Here is a 16324-nt window from a genome sequence, read left to right as displayed (position 1 = left end):
ACATCGAAGACACAATTAGCCGGCTAAACTTTACCGCCAACCATTTCTCATCGAAGATCGTCAAGAGCGGCTGCCGGCAATTTGAGGCAAATGAAAGAGATCGCTTAAAGACCACATTCCGCACTCAGTGATGCCATTTTATCTCCGTTCAGCACCAGTGACGTATCAGCGAGTAATCGATACGGTGCTTGCAGGCCGCAAGTGGCAAATTTGCCTAGTATACTTAGATGACATCTTTGTCTTCGCCTAGAACCAGCACCTTGAAGACCATTTAAAAAGGCTTAGAAAAGTACTAGAGGCAATCAGGTCGTCTGGCCTAAGCTTTCAATTAAAGCAAAAAACTGCCATTTTAGTGAGTATGCCCCGACCCACAGAAAACAGCTGCTATCGTTCTGTATCCAACGCCGGCTGATAAGAAAGCTGCGCGCAGATTCCGTGGACTGTGCGCTTAATACCAACGGTTTGTCAATATCTTTACGCGCATCATCGAGCATCTGGCTCAACCAAGGCAGGCATGTCACTTAAGTAAGAAGCGCCGCTAGCAGAAGCCCTCAAGGTAGTTTACAGTCGCCACTAATCATTGTGCACTTTGATGAAAACGTCGAGACTGAAATTTATACCGACGCAGGCTGCGTGGGCCTAGACACCATCCTCATTCAGAAAACTGACAGAGTGGAGAAAGTAATCGCATACGCTAGCCGTTCCCCGTAGAAGGCCTGGGGCTAACTATTTGTCAACCGTGAATGAGTGCCTTGCCACCATCTCGGCTACGTCTAAAGTCCGCCCCTACCTCTACGGACAACAGTTTAAAGTGCTCAGCGGTCACCACGCACTGTGCTGGCTTGCCAATTCGAAGAACCCCTGCGGCCGCCTCGCTGGATGGAGCATGCGCCTCCAGGAGTACGGCGTCACCGTCGCTTCCAGACGCAAGAACTCTGACGACGACTGCCAGTCACGAGCCCCTCTAGATGCACCGCCGCCGGACGACAATGAGGATGCCTTCCTGGGACCGCAGAAACGCTCAGACCCCAACGTAAAGCACCGCCTGAACTCACTCGTTCGTTTTCGGTTGCTTGGTAACATATTAATTCCAGATCGCTCCTGTTTCGCAGGCGGCCGGTGAGCTGGCGCAACGTACTTTGAAGGTAAGTTTCCTTAATCCCCCGCCTCGTTCAATCGAGGACTGTCTTCGTTTTGTGTGCAAAAGTATCTCCTCGTGAAGAACTTCGCATCCAACAAAACAGCCTTCATCCGTGTTGTACCTTCAAGACTCCGCGAAGAAGTTCTACAGGCTTCACATGATGTGCCGGCCGCTGGACATCTCAGGTTTTCTCGAACCCTGCGCCGCATTCAAGACAAGTATTACTGACCCCGGCTCTGCCGATGTCGCCCCTTATCTGAAAACCTGCCGAGATTTACAGTGGCGAAACACACCCGCCAACCGACCAGCAATATTTCTGAACCCCATTGAACCTCTCAAGGCCCTTTCAGCAGATCGGCATGGACTTGCTTGGCCCTTTCCCAAAGTCAATATATGGAAATAAGTGGACCGTCATAGCGACCAACTACCTGTCCCGCTACGCTGAGGCAAAAACCCTACCCAACGAAACAGCGTATGATGTCGCCAAGTTTTCGTTGAGTGCATTCAGCTGCGACACGGCGCTCCGGATGGGCTCATCACGGAGAGAGGAACAGTATTCACGGCATAACTGACGCAACACGTCCTGCGTTACAGAAAAGCAAGTCACCAGACGACAAGTGCATATTATCTGCAGACCAGCGGATTGACGAAACGCCTGAACAGAACCATCGCCGATATGCTCGCCATGTACGTCGATACCAAACACAAGACCTGGGACGTCATCCTGCATTAGGACGTCTTCCCCTACCACGCCGCAGCACAGAAGGCCACCCATGTGACGCATTTTAGGCAGGGAGGTTACGACCAGGCTATAAGCCATGCTGCCCACCGTTACCGAAGAAGATAACGCCGATGTCGCCGGGCCTACCTTCACCACACATAAGTAGCCCTAGACGTGCCCGGCTACGGATCAAGGATCAGCAGCGGACCGACGCCACACGCTACAACTTAAGACACAACGCAGAAAACAAGCCCGGAGAGAGAGTCCGAGTTTGGACGCCGATTCACAGCCGTGGATTCGGTGAAAAGCTTTTGTGCCTCTATTTCGGCCCGTACATGTTTCTTCCGCTAAGGGAACTCGTCTATTGAGTCGATCGTGACGAAATGACTGCATCCCAGCGACGCCGAGTGCTACCTAAAGTTTTCCATGTCGTCCGTTTAAAGCCATACTATGCGCGCTAAAGGACGCAGTGTTCCTACTCTATTTTACACAATCCGGCTTGCATGTTTCTAGCCGGCCTGCTTGTTTTAAAGCATCGGATCGATGCTTATTTGAGGGGGGATAAATGTCTCCAGTCTGTGTAGTGCTTTTTCATTCTTCAAAGCTGCCGGCACACCGCTTTTCGCTTTGTGAAGCAATACATGACCAGATTTATCTCGACTCATTGCTTTCATGCGGAGCAGATTCTACGTTATTCAAAAATGTCCTAGCAACTTAGCACGCCGTATCTCGAAAGTTGTCTGCCGCCTTTAGATTGAGCACGGCCGAGAGCGGCATTTACACGACTTCAAAGGTCCTTCTATAACGCCGCCTTGATGGCTCGAAGGCGAGGGAATCGTTCTTTTCCGCAGGTGTCCTTGTAGTCATCCATCTCCACGTTGTACACAGCCAGTCCGTTCAAGTTCTTTGGCCTAACGTTGAGCCTGGCCTCTTCGCTCCCTTCCTACACGCCGGACTGGCGCCACTACTGCGTGACGGTATTTCTTTACACACAAGGGCTATAAAGAGATTGCTGTTCATTGAAAATTTGACGATAAAGAGATCGCTATTTGCTCTTCACTCTTTCTCAAGCACACAAGAACAAACTAAGCGTCGCCGGCACACTGCCCCGATGTTTTCCCTTAACCCGAAAGGTATCAGATTTATCGTTGCCTTAACAAGAAAAATATTACGCCTCTCCCCTTGTCTTTTATCATATTGTTCGTTGCCCGAGATTTCTCCAATGCATAAATTTTTGTGAATGAATTCTTTCCGCCTCAAATCAGTCGGTCCATTCCGGTTTCTTTGAAACATGTTAATTCCAGATTGCTTCTGTTTCGCAGGCAGCCGGTAAGCTAGCGCAAGACCAGCTGCAATAGACAGAGGTCGCAGATGTAAGTCGGCAACCGAGTTTAGTGAATAGGAGTTCCTTCTCCGCGCCCACAAGTCTTCCTTGAATTCCTAGAGGATCACTTACCGTTTATTTTTTGGACGTCAGCTAGTCGTGTCATATTCACGTTATCCCAATTCTATAAATTAGTCACCACGCGTTTTAGGCCCTTCATTTCAATCTCCTGACTAGTAATGTTCTGCTCAAGCTCGTGAAACTTAAATGGCATCCGCCATTTATCCTACGTATTTTTCTGGCAATGTCGAGGAGAAATGCAGGCAAAACTGACACATGGAAAGTGTCGTAAAAACTAGGACTTCTTTTCCAGGACCCCTTTTCCAGGTCCTCCTTTAGCTGCGGTCAAGCCGCGAGCGCCCGCTTGATAGCTCGAAGCCGAGGGAATCTTCCTTTTCCGCAGGCGTCCTCGGAGTCGTCCATCTCCACATTATACACAGCTAGTCCGGTGAAGTTCTTCGGCATAACGTTGAGCCTCGCCTTAGTCTGCGGACAGGTGCCGACAGAGGACCAGATTAAAAGCCAATACAACTACGGCAGCGTCATTTCTTTGAAATATGAGGTGCTTCTGTAAAGGTGACTATTTTTCATATAGGATTTTTGATCTAAAGGGAAGCTTTTTGCAGCATATTAATTCTATTGTTGGCGGACCTCGAAAACAGGCAAACCATGTTAACTACTCTATCAATCAATCAATCAAGAAGTTTTATTGAATGACATGAACTAAATTTATACACAGATATTTGTACCGATAACCAATGATAGTCAGCGCTCCAATACAAAATAATATATAGGTTAGCAGTCACGAACACATTGAAGAAAAACTAATTTTGTAGCCTTGCTTCGATACCCAGAAAATGTCTCTTGCACGTCAGTTTAAAAGTTCCTAGCTTACTTTATTTCAATTGGCAACGAGTGTCAATTGTTAGCTCCTGTAAATTCTATTCGTCTTTCTCTTTATACATTATAACAGATTGGAAGATTTAAATTGCCATTACTGGCTGGTCTAGTGTTGCCCACGGGAATACTGAATGTACTAAGGGCTATTTGGTATTTATAATATTATAAACCATAAGAACTATTTCGTAGTCGCGTATGGTAGAGAACGACATTATTTCCATTGCGTAAAAAATGTTAGAACTTTACGAAGTAGGTAATCCTATGGTTTTCAAGGCACGTTTTTGTAGTGTCAGCAATGGTGATAGATACGTTTTGTATACGATACCCCGGGATCCGCTGCAAGAACAGAGATGACTTTGACATAATGAATAATGCAGTGGTCCCTTGAAGTCAGTAATGACTTGATTTTTGATGGCAGAAAATTGGCTTGGCCACAGAGAGTCACAGCTAGTGTATTTGACCCTCACAGAGTAAGAACGGCCACCTTATTCTAAAATTTCGAGCCCTTTCCATGCAAACTGAGACCTGTCGACTACGGTGGACTTCTCTTGGTATTCTGCGTGTCACTCGGAAGAGACTCCTGTTATGTGCTCTACGCATTGTGTGCCGTGCGCAGTTAAGTTTGAACGTTTATATAATTATTAGTTTTTGACGCAAACAGGGCGTAGTACAAAGGTTAATGTGAAATCTAAAGAAACACAATGAACCGAAATGCACAAAAACAAATTTTAAGCGCCGCAGCAGAAAAGAAGGCTATAAATGAGCCCCTTTGGTTTCCGGTGCCGTGTTAAACCATTAAGTACGCAGCTTTTTCTGTTCGGTCTTGATGCTTGTGCTGCGCACTCAAACCAAAGGGTATCATTTGTTGCCTTCTTTTCTGCTTTTCTGTTCGGTGTTCACTCTCTCTACCCGCCGCGGTGGCTCAGTGGTTAGCGCGCTCGGCTACTGATCCAGAGTACCCGGGTTCGAACCCAACCGTGGTGGCTGCGTTTTTATGCTGGCAAAACGCTAAGGCGTCCGTGTGCTGTGCGATGTCAGTGTACGTCAAAGATCCCCAGCTTGTCGAAATTATTCCAGAGCCCTCCACTACGGCCCCTCTTTCTTCCTTTCTTCTTTCACTCCCTCTTTTATTCTTTCCTTTACGGCGCGGTTCAGGTGTCCGCCGATATACGAGACAGATACTGCGCCATTTCCTAAGCAGTTATAGGACTCAAATGCGAAGTACGGAGGTGCATTTGCCACGCATTGTACAGCGCAGCGGCACACTTTGCACTTTTCGCACTGCGTCAGATAGGCACTGAGAACACGCATTGTTTTCTCGTATACTTTACTCCTAACGAAAATCCCGCATGCTAATCTGTCGGACACGCATCAGGATCGAATTGGTGGTTTTCATATTTCACTACAGGTTATTGCAGTACGTTGACAGTTTAGACAGCAGGTAGCACCCGACCATTTTTCTTTATTATTCTCCTAGGCCGATCTCGCCCCACATTTATCCCCACAGGGAGGCGATAAGCTGACGACTCGATGTAGAACGCAGTGTGCAAGCGCACTCCAAACAGAAATGGTTAGGTTTACTGTAGTTAAACCTGGTAGGACAAAGCACTTGAGGCAACCGCATGGAAGATTTTATAATCAGCCGATATAGCTATCTATAGCGGTGAGGAGATGGGGGGTGCCGATTCCACGCGCTGACGGAGCAGCTGCGTAAGGTCCGCATCAAATGTCAAAGGTTGAGGCTTCACACATACCTCGGGCTTTGCTAGTGAAGTGGCGCTCTCGCTCTAAAAACGAAGACTCTGGCGAGAAGAAGCCGCGCGTTGTCCTGTCTGTTTCTTCTCGTGTGTGTCGTTTTCTTGCGCCGTTACACAATGCACTCGACATCGAATCTCACAGCGCCACCACCTCCCTGCTAAATTCCGGTTGTAGTTTTCTAACTCCGTAAGTACAAATAAAATGCACCCTAAATGCACTCGGCAGACACTGCAGATGCACACAAGTAAATTAAAATTCTCCCACATCGATGTCACCTTTCTATTCTATTTTCCGCGTTTGCGTATTCATAGGTTAAGCTACTCTGTATTTATGTTCTGGCTCTAAACAGCAGCGTGGAATAGAAATCTAACTTTCAGTGTCTATTCACGCACTGCTGTAAAAAATCCTCTGTGGTTTGCAGTGCGTCGAAAATAAATGAATAAAGTAAAGATGGCGGTAAAGCAGGCCTTAGGGCGACAATCAGTTCTATGACCAAGGACAGCACATTTCTATTTGCAAGAACCTTTCTTGGAAAAACTTCCAATTCAAACTAACGAAACATTTGGTAAGGGCGCCTAAATGATTTCAGTGTGGCAAATTATATAAATTTACTTGAAAAACTTTTCAAAAACAAAGCGCGCCTGTAGAACACCGACCGATGAAAATATCTGCTTTATCCTAGAAGACCTCTTAGTTTCATGTAATTCAAGTCCGTAAGCATGACTGAAATGTTTTTTCGTCCTGTCGACCCTTTGGCTCTGTTTTGGGCAGTGTGTTAGTTGCAGAGCTACGAGTCCTATGATGTGCTTAAAAGTGTTTTAGCGGGAGTTGAAAGTAGGAGATTCGCTTTATGTCTTTCCGCTGCAGGTCTAAAATTTGCGTTCCTTCATGCCTTTCTGAAAGCTCGCCTGGAGTAGCAGAGTGGTGCGACTTCGACAATTCTGACTAAATAAGAGCACTTGGTCTATAGGTAAAAAAGAGCCTTCTACGAACCTAAAGCTCATTTCATAGCTCCCACCCCTACACCTGTGCTATTACATCACACAAATATTTCTCTTCCCCGTCTGAGGACGGTGCACTCCATTGTGTATAGATTGAAAATCGTCCTTCTAAGGGCTGATAAAAGACGTCCACGTTCAGCCGGACTGCTGGGAATGAGAACGATTATTACTGACATTGGCATATCGTAGCCCTTAAGAGCCTCAGATTTCGACAATAGCCCACTCTGCAGGTTGTGACCAGAATCATCTGGATCATACTGAATGAATCTTGCAGATCTAGAGGCAAGCTCTTTTCCCAGCTTATAATGTTCAAGACGACGTCTTGTATGCTTTAGGTTTATAGGGGATTAAGGTCCCCAAAGCGACTCCGGCTATGCGGGACGCCGTAATGAAGGGCTCCAGAAATTTCCGCCATCTGAGGTTCTTTAACATGCGCTGACATTCATATTTCGACCGCAGCAGCCGGGATCGAACCCACGTCTTTCGAGCGCCACAACCACTGAGCCACCACGGTGGCTGACGCCTTACATTATTTGCTTGAGAGGTTAAGGATGCCTCGTCTGGTGGCGTCTGCGCTGAAGAAATGGAGCCAGCGTGCTATCAGGAGAAGCAGTCTCTAGGTCGCTATAAAATAATTTATGCACATAGGCGCCATGTCTGTCAGCTATCCGCTTCGTTCGAAGATCATGTGTCCTAGCAAATTTTGTCCTCGACTCTTCGATGGCCTATAATCTGTCGATTTGTCTGACCCGCTCATTAGTGTCATGTCTTAATGTTGCCTCAATCCTAAAAAGGCGCGGGGACCCAGTGAAGAGCACGGTACATTACCGCTGCATAAAACGTGCTCACATGCACAGGGCTTGTGAAACGCATCTATCAAAGCTAGCTACTGTGTGCTCGATATGATTAAACCGAGATGTTCGCGGCTCTTCTGAAATCCCGAAGCAGGTCACACGCGGCATACCTTGGCTTTAAACGTGCTGGGCGAGTCAAAAAGGGCGAGGAACTTCTGCTGATCGGCGACGTACATTGTCCCGTGGTCAGAGCTGTCCTTTTCTGCCTTCATCTTGCATACCTAAAATGAAGTAACAAGAACAATACAGACATCACGGGTGACAATTCTTCGAAAGTAATTAGACTTTCCTTCGATGTTGACTTTGATGCTTTTTACCTTTACTCTGAGTCAGGGTTTCACACACGTCTCCTCCCAAGCAGCACAGGCAACTGGCCCAGTATTGGAAATGTACTGGCAAAGGCCGGTACTACAAATAATTAGAAGGAAACAACCATTTGCAATACAGGGCCGATTACCAATTAGGCTTGGGGATAATTTTTATGGAAGGTTAAAGTGGACGAATATGGTAAGGTGGGTGGGTGGTGTTTATGAAGGGTAGAGATGAGGTCGGGACGAAGTTAGAGTATGGAGGAGAGAGCTGGGTGGCAGCCCCCTCGCTAACAACGTGGGGGAATAAGTTAGAGGTGGGTAATAATTGCTTCAGGCCAGCAGGTGGCTTTCTCAGTGCGTCCTTGAATTCGGTTTCGCAGATGATTTTTCTTTCGCAGCTGCGTGGCCTTTAGTGGGTGGAGGTCTTGTGAATGGTGAACGGGTGAGGACTTGGTGGTGGATGACGTTTATGGAGGGTGGAGGCTTCATTCTCCGAAGTTGAACAAACTCCATTTTCGCATTGTAATGTTAGTACTGCTTACACAGTAATGGCCACCACTAATCAATCCATCTGTGGATGGCCGCTGACTGGAATCTTCATTCACCTCCTTCTCAAACACACTTTTGGCAACAGCCATGTTTCGGCAACGTTAGGTCCATTGTGGCGCCAAAGCCCTGCCCATCGACCTTAGTCGCTCCTACTTTAAGCGGGCACTGAGGTTCATATACGAACGAATAACGTTTTTCTTATCCACCTAGATAACTATCTGGCCGTAAAATGGAGGTCGTGGGTTCGGATCCCATCAGAGGCATGGTTGTTTTTCTGCTATATATATATATATATATATATATATATATATATATATATATATATATATATATATATATATATATATATATATATATATATATATATATATATGTACATATAGGAAATGAGGGGCCCGTTTGACAAATTTATGAAGGGGGCCAACAGTCACCGAAACCAAGGTGCATAGGGGAACGTTAATTTTTTTTTTAAATGTGTTATGATTATGAGTGGGATAATAATACTTCGATTAATAAATTGCTTAAAGAAATTAACTTATAAAGCAGCAGAAAAAACAACCATGCCGCCGGTGGGATCCGAACCCACGACCTCCGAATATCGCGTCCGGTGCTCTTACCAACTGAGCTACGGCGACGGCTGTCCAATCTGCTGCTCTCGTGGGTATTTATGTTTACTAGGTGTAAGCGAGCCTTGAGAGTGTTCACCAGCGCCACCCTCGACCATAGCGGCGGACGTAGCACGTCCTGTAATACCGCGAGCGTGACGTAGAACGTGAACTAACGGTGAAGGCGGAAACTGTGCGAGAGCCCTCTTATGCTACCTATGGCATCAAGACTGCCAGAACCGAGACCCTCGTTAAGCTATTAGCAGACAAGTTAAAGGAAATGAGGGGCCCGTTTGACAAATTTATGAAGGGGGCCAACAGTCACCGAAACCAAGGTGCATAGGGGAACGTTAATTTTTTTTTTTAAATGTGTTATGATTATGAGTGGGATAATAATACTTAGAATAATAAATTGCTTAAAGAAATTAACTTATAAAGCAGCAGAAAAAACAACCATGCCGCCGGTGGGATCCGAACCCACGACCTCCGAATATCGCGTCCGGTGCTCTTACCAACTGAGCTACGGCGACGGCTGTCCAATCTGCTGCTCACGTGGGTATTTATGTTTACTAGGTGTAAGCGAGCCTTGAGAGTGTTCACCAGCGCCACCCTCGACCATAGCGGCGGACGTAGCACGTCCTGTAATACCGCGAGCGTGACGTAGAACGTGAACTAACGGTGAAGGCGGAAACTGTGCGAGAGCCCTCTTATGCTACCTATGGCATCAAGACTGCCAGAACCGAGACCCTCGTTAAGCTATTAGCAGACAAGTTAAAGGAAATGAGGGGCCCGTTTGACAAATTTATGAAGGGGGCCTACAGTCACCGAAACCAAGGTGCATAGGGGAACGTTAATTTTTTTTTTTTAAATGTGTTATGATTATGAGTGGGATAATAATACTTAGAATAATAAATTGCTTAAAGAAATTAACTTATAAAGCAGCAGAAAAAACAACCATGCCGCCGGTGGGATCCGAACCCACGACCTCCGAATATCGCGTCCGGTGCTCTTACCAACTGAGCTACGGCGACGGCTGTCCAATCTGCTGCTCTCGTGGGTATTTATGTTTACTAGGTGTAAGCGAGCCTTGAGAGTGTTCACCAGCGCCACCCTCGACCATAGCGGCGGACGTAGCACGTCCTGTAATACCGCGAGCGTGACGTAGAACGTGAACTAACGGTGAAGGCGGAAACTGTGCGAGAGCCCTCTTATGCTACCTATGGCATCAAGACTGCCAGAACCGAGACCCTCGTTAAGCTATTAGCAGACAAGTTAAAGGAAATGAGGGGCCCGTTTGACAAATTTATGAAGGGGGCCAACAGTCACCGAAACCAAGGTGCATAGGGGAACGTTAATTTTTTTTTTTAAATGTGTTATGATTATGAGTGGGATAATAATACTTAGAATAATAAATTGCTTAAAGAAATTAACTTATAAAGCAGCAGAAAAAACAACCATGCCGGCGGTGGGATCCGAACCCACGACCTCCGAATATCGCGTCCGGTGCTCTTACCAACTGAGCTACGGCGACGGCTGTCCAATCTGCTGCTCACGTGGGTATTTATGTTTACTAGGTGTAAGCGAGCCTTGAGAGTGTTCACCAGCGCCACCCTCGACCATAGCGGCGGACGTAGCACGTCCTGTAATACCGCGAGCGTGACGTAGAACGTCAACTAACGGTGAAGGCGGAAACTGTGCGAGAGCCCTCTTATGCTACCTATGGCATCAAGACTGCCAGAACCGAGACCCTCGTTAAGCTATTAGCAGACAAGTTAAAGGAAATGAGGGGCCCGTTTGACATATTTATGAAGGGGGCCAACAGTCACCGAAACCAAGGTGCATAGGGGAACGTTAATTTTTTTTTTTTAAATGTGTTATGATTATGAGTGGGATAATAATACTTAGATTAATAAATTGCTTAAAGAAATTAACTTATAAAGCAGCAGAAAAAACAACCATGCCGCCGGTGGGATCCGAACCCACGACCTCCGAATATTTATGTACATAAATACCCACGAGAGCAGCAGATTGGACAGCCGTCGCCGTAGCTCAGTTGGTAAGAGCACCGGACGCGATATTCGGAGGTCGTGGGTTCGGATCCCACCGGCGGCATGGTTGTTTTTTCTGCTGCTTTATAAGTTAATTTCTTTAAGCAATTTATTAATCTAAGTATTATTATCCCACTCATAATCAAAACACATTTAAAAAAAATAAAAAAAATTAACGTTCCCCTATGCACCTTGGTTTCGGTGACTGTTGGCCCCCTTCATAAATTTGTCAAACGGGCCCCTCAATTCCTTTAACTTGTCTGCTAATAGCTTAACGAGGGCCTCGGTTCTGGCAGTCTTGATGCCATAGGTAGCATAAGAGGGCTCTCGCACAGTTTCCGCCTTCACCGTTAGTTGACGTTCTACGTCACGCTCGCGGTATTACAGGACGTGCTACGTCCGCCGCTATGGTCGAGGGTGGCGCTGGTGAACACTCTCAAGGCTCGCTTACACCTAGTAAACATAAATACCCACGAGAGCAGCAGATTGGACAGCCGTCGCCGTAGCTCAGTTGGTAAGAGCACCGGACGCGATATTCGGAGGTCGTGGGTTTGGATCCCATCGGCGGCATGGTTGTTTTTTCTGCTGCTTTATAAGTTAATTTCTTTAAGCAATTTATTAATCTAAGTATTATTATCCCACTCATAATCATAACACATTTAAAAAAAAAAATTAACGTTCCCCTATGCACCTTGGTTTCGGTGACTTGGCCCCCTTCATAAATTTGTCAAACGGGCCCCTCATTTCCTCTAACTTGTCTGCTAATAGCTTAACGAGGGTCTCGGTTCTGGCAGTCTTGATGCCATAGGTAGCATAAGAGGGCTCTGGCACAGTTTCCGCCTTCACCGTTAGTTGACGTTCTACGTCACGCTCCCGGTATTACAGGACGTGCTACGTCCGCCGATATGGTCGAGGGTGGCGCTAGTGAACACTCTCAAGGCTCGCTTACACCTAGTAAACATAAATACCCACGAGAGCAGCAGATTGGACAGCGGTCGCCGTAGCTCAGTTGGTAAGAGCACAGGACGCGATATTCGGAGGTCGTGGGTTCGGATCCCACCGGCGGCATGGTTGTTTTTTCTGCTGCTTTATAAGTTAATTTCTTTAGGCAATTTATTAATCTAAGTATTATTATCCCAGTCATAATCATAACACATTTAAAAAAAAAAATTAACGTTCCCCTATGCAGCTTGGTTTCGGTGACTGTTGGCCCCCTTCATAAATTTGTCAAACGGGCCCCTCATTTCCTCTAACTTGTCTGCTAATAGCTTAACGAGGGTCTCGGTTCTGGCAGTCTTGATGCCATAGGTAGCATAAGAGGGCTCTCGCACAGTTTCCGCCTTCACCGTTAGTTCACGTTCTACGTCACGCTCGCGGTATTACAGGACGTGCTACGTCCGCCGCTATGGTCGAGGGTGGCGCTGGTGAACACTCTCAAGGCTCGCTTACACCTAGTAAACATAAATACCCACGAGAGCAGCAGATTGGACAGCCGTCGCCGTAGCTCAGTTGGTAAGAGCACCGGACGCGATATTCGGAGGTCGTGGGTTCGGATCCCACCTGCGGCATGGTTGTTTTTTCTGCTGCTTTATAAGTTAATTTCTTTAAGCAATTTATTAATCTAAGTATTATTATCCCACTCATAATCATAACACATTTAAAAAAAAAAAATTAATGTTCCCCTATGCACCTTGGTTTCGGTGACTGTTGGCCCCCTTCATAAATATATATATATATATATATATATATATATATATATATATATATATATATCTACCTTGTCTGCTAATAGCCTAACAATGGTCTCGGCCCTGTCAGTCTTCATGTCATAGGTGGCATAAGAGGGCTCCCGCACTGTTTCCGCCTCGCCGTTGGATGACGTTCCATGTAACACTCGCGGTATTACAGGACGTGCTACGTCCACCGCTATGGCCGAGGGTGGCGCTGGTGAACACTCTCAAGGTTCGCTAACACGCAAAACATAAATACCCACGAAAGCAGCAGATTGGACAGCCGTCGCCGTAGCCCAGTTGGTAGAGCACCGGACGCGATATTCAGAGGTCGTGGGTTCGGATCCCACCGGCGACTTGCTTGTTTTTCCGCTGTTTATATTTCATTTTCTTTAAGCAATAGACTAATCGAAGTATTATCTCACTGATAAGCACAACACATTAAAAAAATTACACGTTCCCCTAAGCACCTTGGTTTCGGTGACTGTTGGCTCCCTTCAGAGGTTTGTGAAAACGACCCCCTCATTTCCTTTACCTTGTCTGCTTATGTATTATATATATATATATATATATATATATATATACATATATAGTGTCACCGAGAAACGGTTAGCGTAACCAGGGCTGATTTACTTGCGTCACTTATACGCGCAAGACGTTGTTGGGATGCGCAAAGCAGCAGGCAGCACGAGAGATGAAGACGACAAAGCATCTAGCCCCGACATGGCTCAATGCTTGCCAACTGCCAGGAAATGCACTTTAGCGGCGGTACGGCTCCACTTGAGGAGTTAGTAGTGTGGCATTGCTCCCCCTCTCTGAAGGACACCGACTCGGTGTGGTAGCAATGTGAGGCAGGAGCACAAGGGTAGTCGCACGTCTCTAGCGTGTGATGTATACAGGCGCGAGGGGCTAGCGGGCGTGATACGGCTTCATCCGGGCGACGTGGACAACTTCGGAGGTCGGCCGCCTAGAAGGAGAACTTCGTAGGTTACTTTAATGAGCTGGCGGAGCACCTCGTAGGGGCCAAAGTATCTGCGTAGAAGCTTCTCAGAGCGTCCCTGCATGCGGATTGGGCTCCACACCAAGGGTTGTTCGCCGGGAAGGTAACGCACATTTCGGTGGCGGAGGTTGTAGCGCCGAGCGTAGTGAACTTGCTGGTGCCGGATGCGCTGTCGAGCGAGTTGGCGGGCGGCCTCAACGTAAGGAACAAATTAGGCAGCACCCATAACAGAGGATGTAGCGCTAGGTGGCAGCCGCACTGCATCCAGCATGGTTGTGGCATCGCGACCATGTACTAAACGAAATGGAGGGAAGGGTGTCGTTTCCTGGACCGCAGTATTATAGGTAAAGGTGACGTAAAAGAGTACGGCGTCCCAGTTCCGGTGGTCCGCGTCGGCCTACATAGAAATCGAAGAGTTCTACACAAATCTCTACAGTAGCCGATGTAATCAGATCGTGAATGAGGGAGACCGTAACGCACAGTAATGCGTCATCCCGCCACTAACAAAAGTAAAGACAGCCTTAGGAGCAATGGAAAGGGGAAAAGAAGCTGGAGAGGATCAGGTAACAGCAGATCTATTGAAGGGTGGGAAGGAGATTGTGCTAGAAAAACTAGCCACCCTGTTTACGCAATGCCCAATGACCTCGTCTTTACCAGAAGCTTGGAAGAATGCAAACATTATCTTAATTCATAAGAAAGGAGACGCCGAAGACATGACAAATTACAGGCGGATCGGCTTAGTATTGTTCCCTACAAGGTATTTACTTAGGTAATCGCTAATAGAGTCAGGGCAACTTTAGACTTTAATTAACCAAATTGACAGACTGTCTTTCGTAAAGGATATTCAACAATAGATCCTGTTCACACTATCAAACAGGTGATAACGAAATAGCAGAATATAACGAACGTTTATTTATAGCCTTCATAGATTACGAGAAATCACTCGACTCAGTGAAAACCTCAGCAGTCATACAGGCATTGCGTAGTCAGGGTGTAGAAGAGCCTAATATCAAAATACTGGAAGATATATATATAGCAACTGCACAGCTACTATAGTCCTCCATAAAGTCAGCAATAAGGAAGGGCGTGAGGCAAGGAGACACGATCTCGCCAATGCTATCCACCGCCTGTCGACAGGTGGTATTCCGAGGCCTAAATTGTGAACAGTTGGGAATAAGAGTAAATGGAGAATACCTAAATAATCTGCGATTCGCTGATGACATTGCCTTCCTTAGTCACTCAAGAGGTGAACTGCAAATCACGATCAATGAGTTAGACAGGCAGAGCAGAACCGTGGGTCTAAAAATTAACATGCAAAAAACCAAGGTAATGTTCAACAGTCTACCAAGAGAACAGCAGTTCACAATTGGCAGCCAAGGCCTAGAAGTGGTAAAGGAATATGTCTACTTAGGGCAGGTATTGACCGCCGATCCGGATCATGAGAGGGAAATAACTAGAAGGATAAGAATGGGGCGAAACGCATTTGGCAGGTTCTCTGACATCATGAATGGCAGTTTACATATTTTCCTCAAGAGAAAAGTGCCCAACGGCTGTATCTTACAGGTACTCACCTACTGGGCAGAAACGTGGAGGCTAACGAAAAGAGTTCTGCTTACGTTAAGGACAACGCAGCGAGCCATGGAAAGAAAAATGATAGGTGTAACGTTAAGAGACCCGAAGCGGGCAGAGTGGGTGAGGCAGCAAACTAGGGTTATTGACATCCTAGTCGAAATCAAGAGGAATAAATGGGCTTGGGAAAGGCATGTAATGCGAAGGCAGGATAACCGCTGGTCCTTAAGGGGAGCACACTGATTCCAAGAGAAAGTAAGTTTAGCAGGTAAAAGGTGGATGCAGCTGGAAAAGGACAGGGTTAATTGGAGAGACATGGGAGAGGCCTTTGCCCTGCAGTGGGCTTAATAAGGATAATGACGATAACTACAAATTCAATATAAAACAAAGGCTGACTCACCGCCGCGTAGTCCATGTTAAGGCTGGTCTCGGAAGTCTCGCGGACCGACAATTTCCTCCATGACGCCTTCATGCGGTACGTCCTTGCGTACATGGCGAATGACAGCATCGCGTATCGTCCGTGTCTCGCAACGTCCAGGAGCTGTTTCTTCACTTCGTCTATGATACTGGCCTGGAGAGTGAGAATTTGGGCGAGAAAATTGGGGCGCACAGAGCTAAGTGAAGCTGACGACATTCATTATAAGACTATAAGTTGGCATGTCCAACGTTGTCGGACCAATTTTTGAAAATTGAAAATTTGTAAGAAACTGTCTGGCACATATTAAGGCAGTGGTTAAGTCCGCCATAAAAACC

General features: G+C 46.6%; 1 protein-coding gene across 1 annotated transcript; it reads right to left on the bottom strand.

Annotated features, from left to right (window-relative positions):
- Nucleotides 1-3576: 3576 nt before the first annotated feature.
- LOC144135029 (putative chitinase 10) lies at nucleotides 3577-16041 on the bottom strand. The gene is made up of 3 exons (XM_077667800.1): nucleotides 15972-16041; nucleotides 7870-7980; nucleotides 3577-3732 (listed from the first exon to the last, which is right to left on the bottom strand). The coding sequence occupies exons 1-3, from the start codon at nucleotides 15984-15986 to the stop codon at nucleotides 3592-3594; spliced, it is 267 nt and encodes an 88-aa protein (XP_077523926.1). The 5' UTR covers nucleotides 15987-16041; the 3' UTR covers nucleotides 3577-3591.
- Nucleotides 16042-16324: the final 283 nt, after the last annotated feature.

This window comes from Amblyomma americanum, chromosome 5, assembly GCF_052857255.1.
Source record: "Amblyomma americanum isolate KBUSLIRL-KWMA chromosome 5, ASM5285725v1, whole genome shotgun sequence".
NCBI classification, from domain to species: Eukaryota; Metazoa; Arthropoda; class Arachnida; order Ixodida; family Ixodidae; genus Amblyomma; species Amblyomma americanum.
This window is presented reverse-complemented; position numbering and strand designations above follow the sequence as displayed.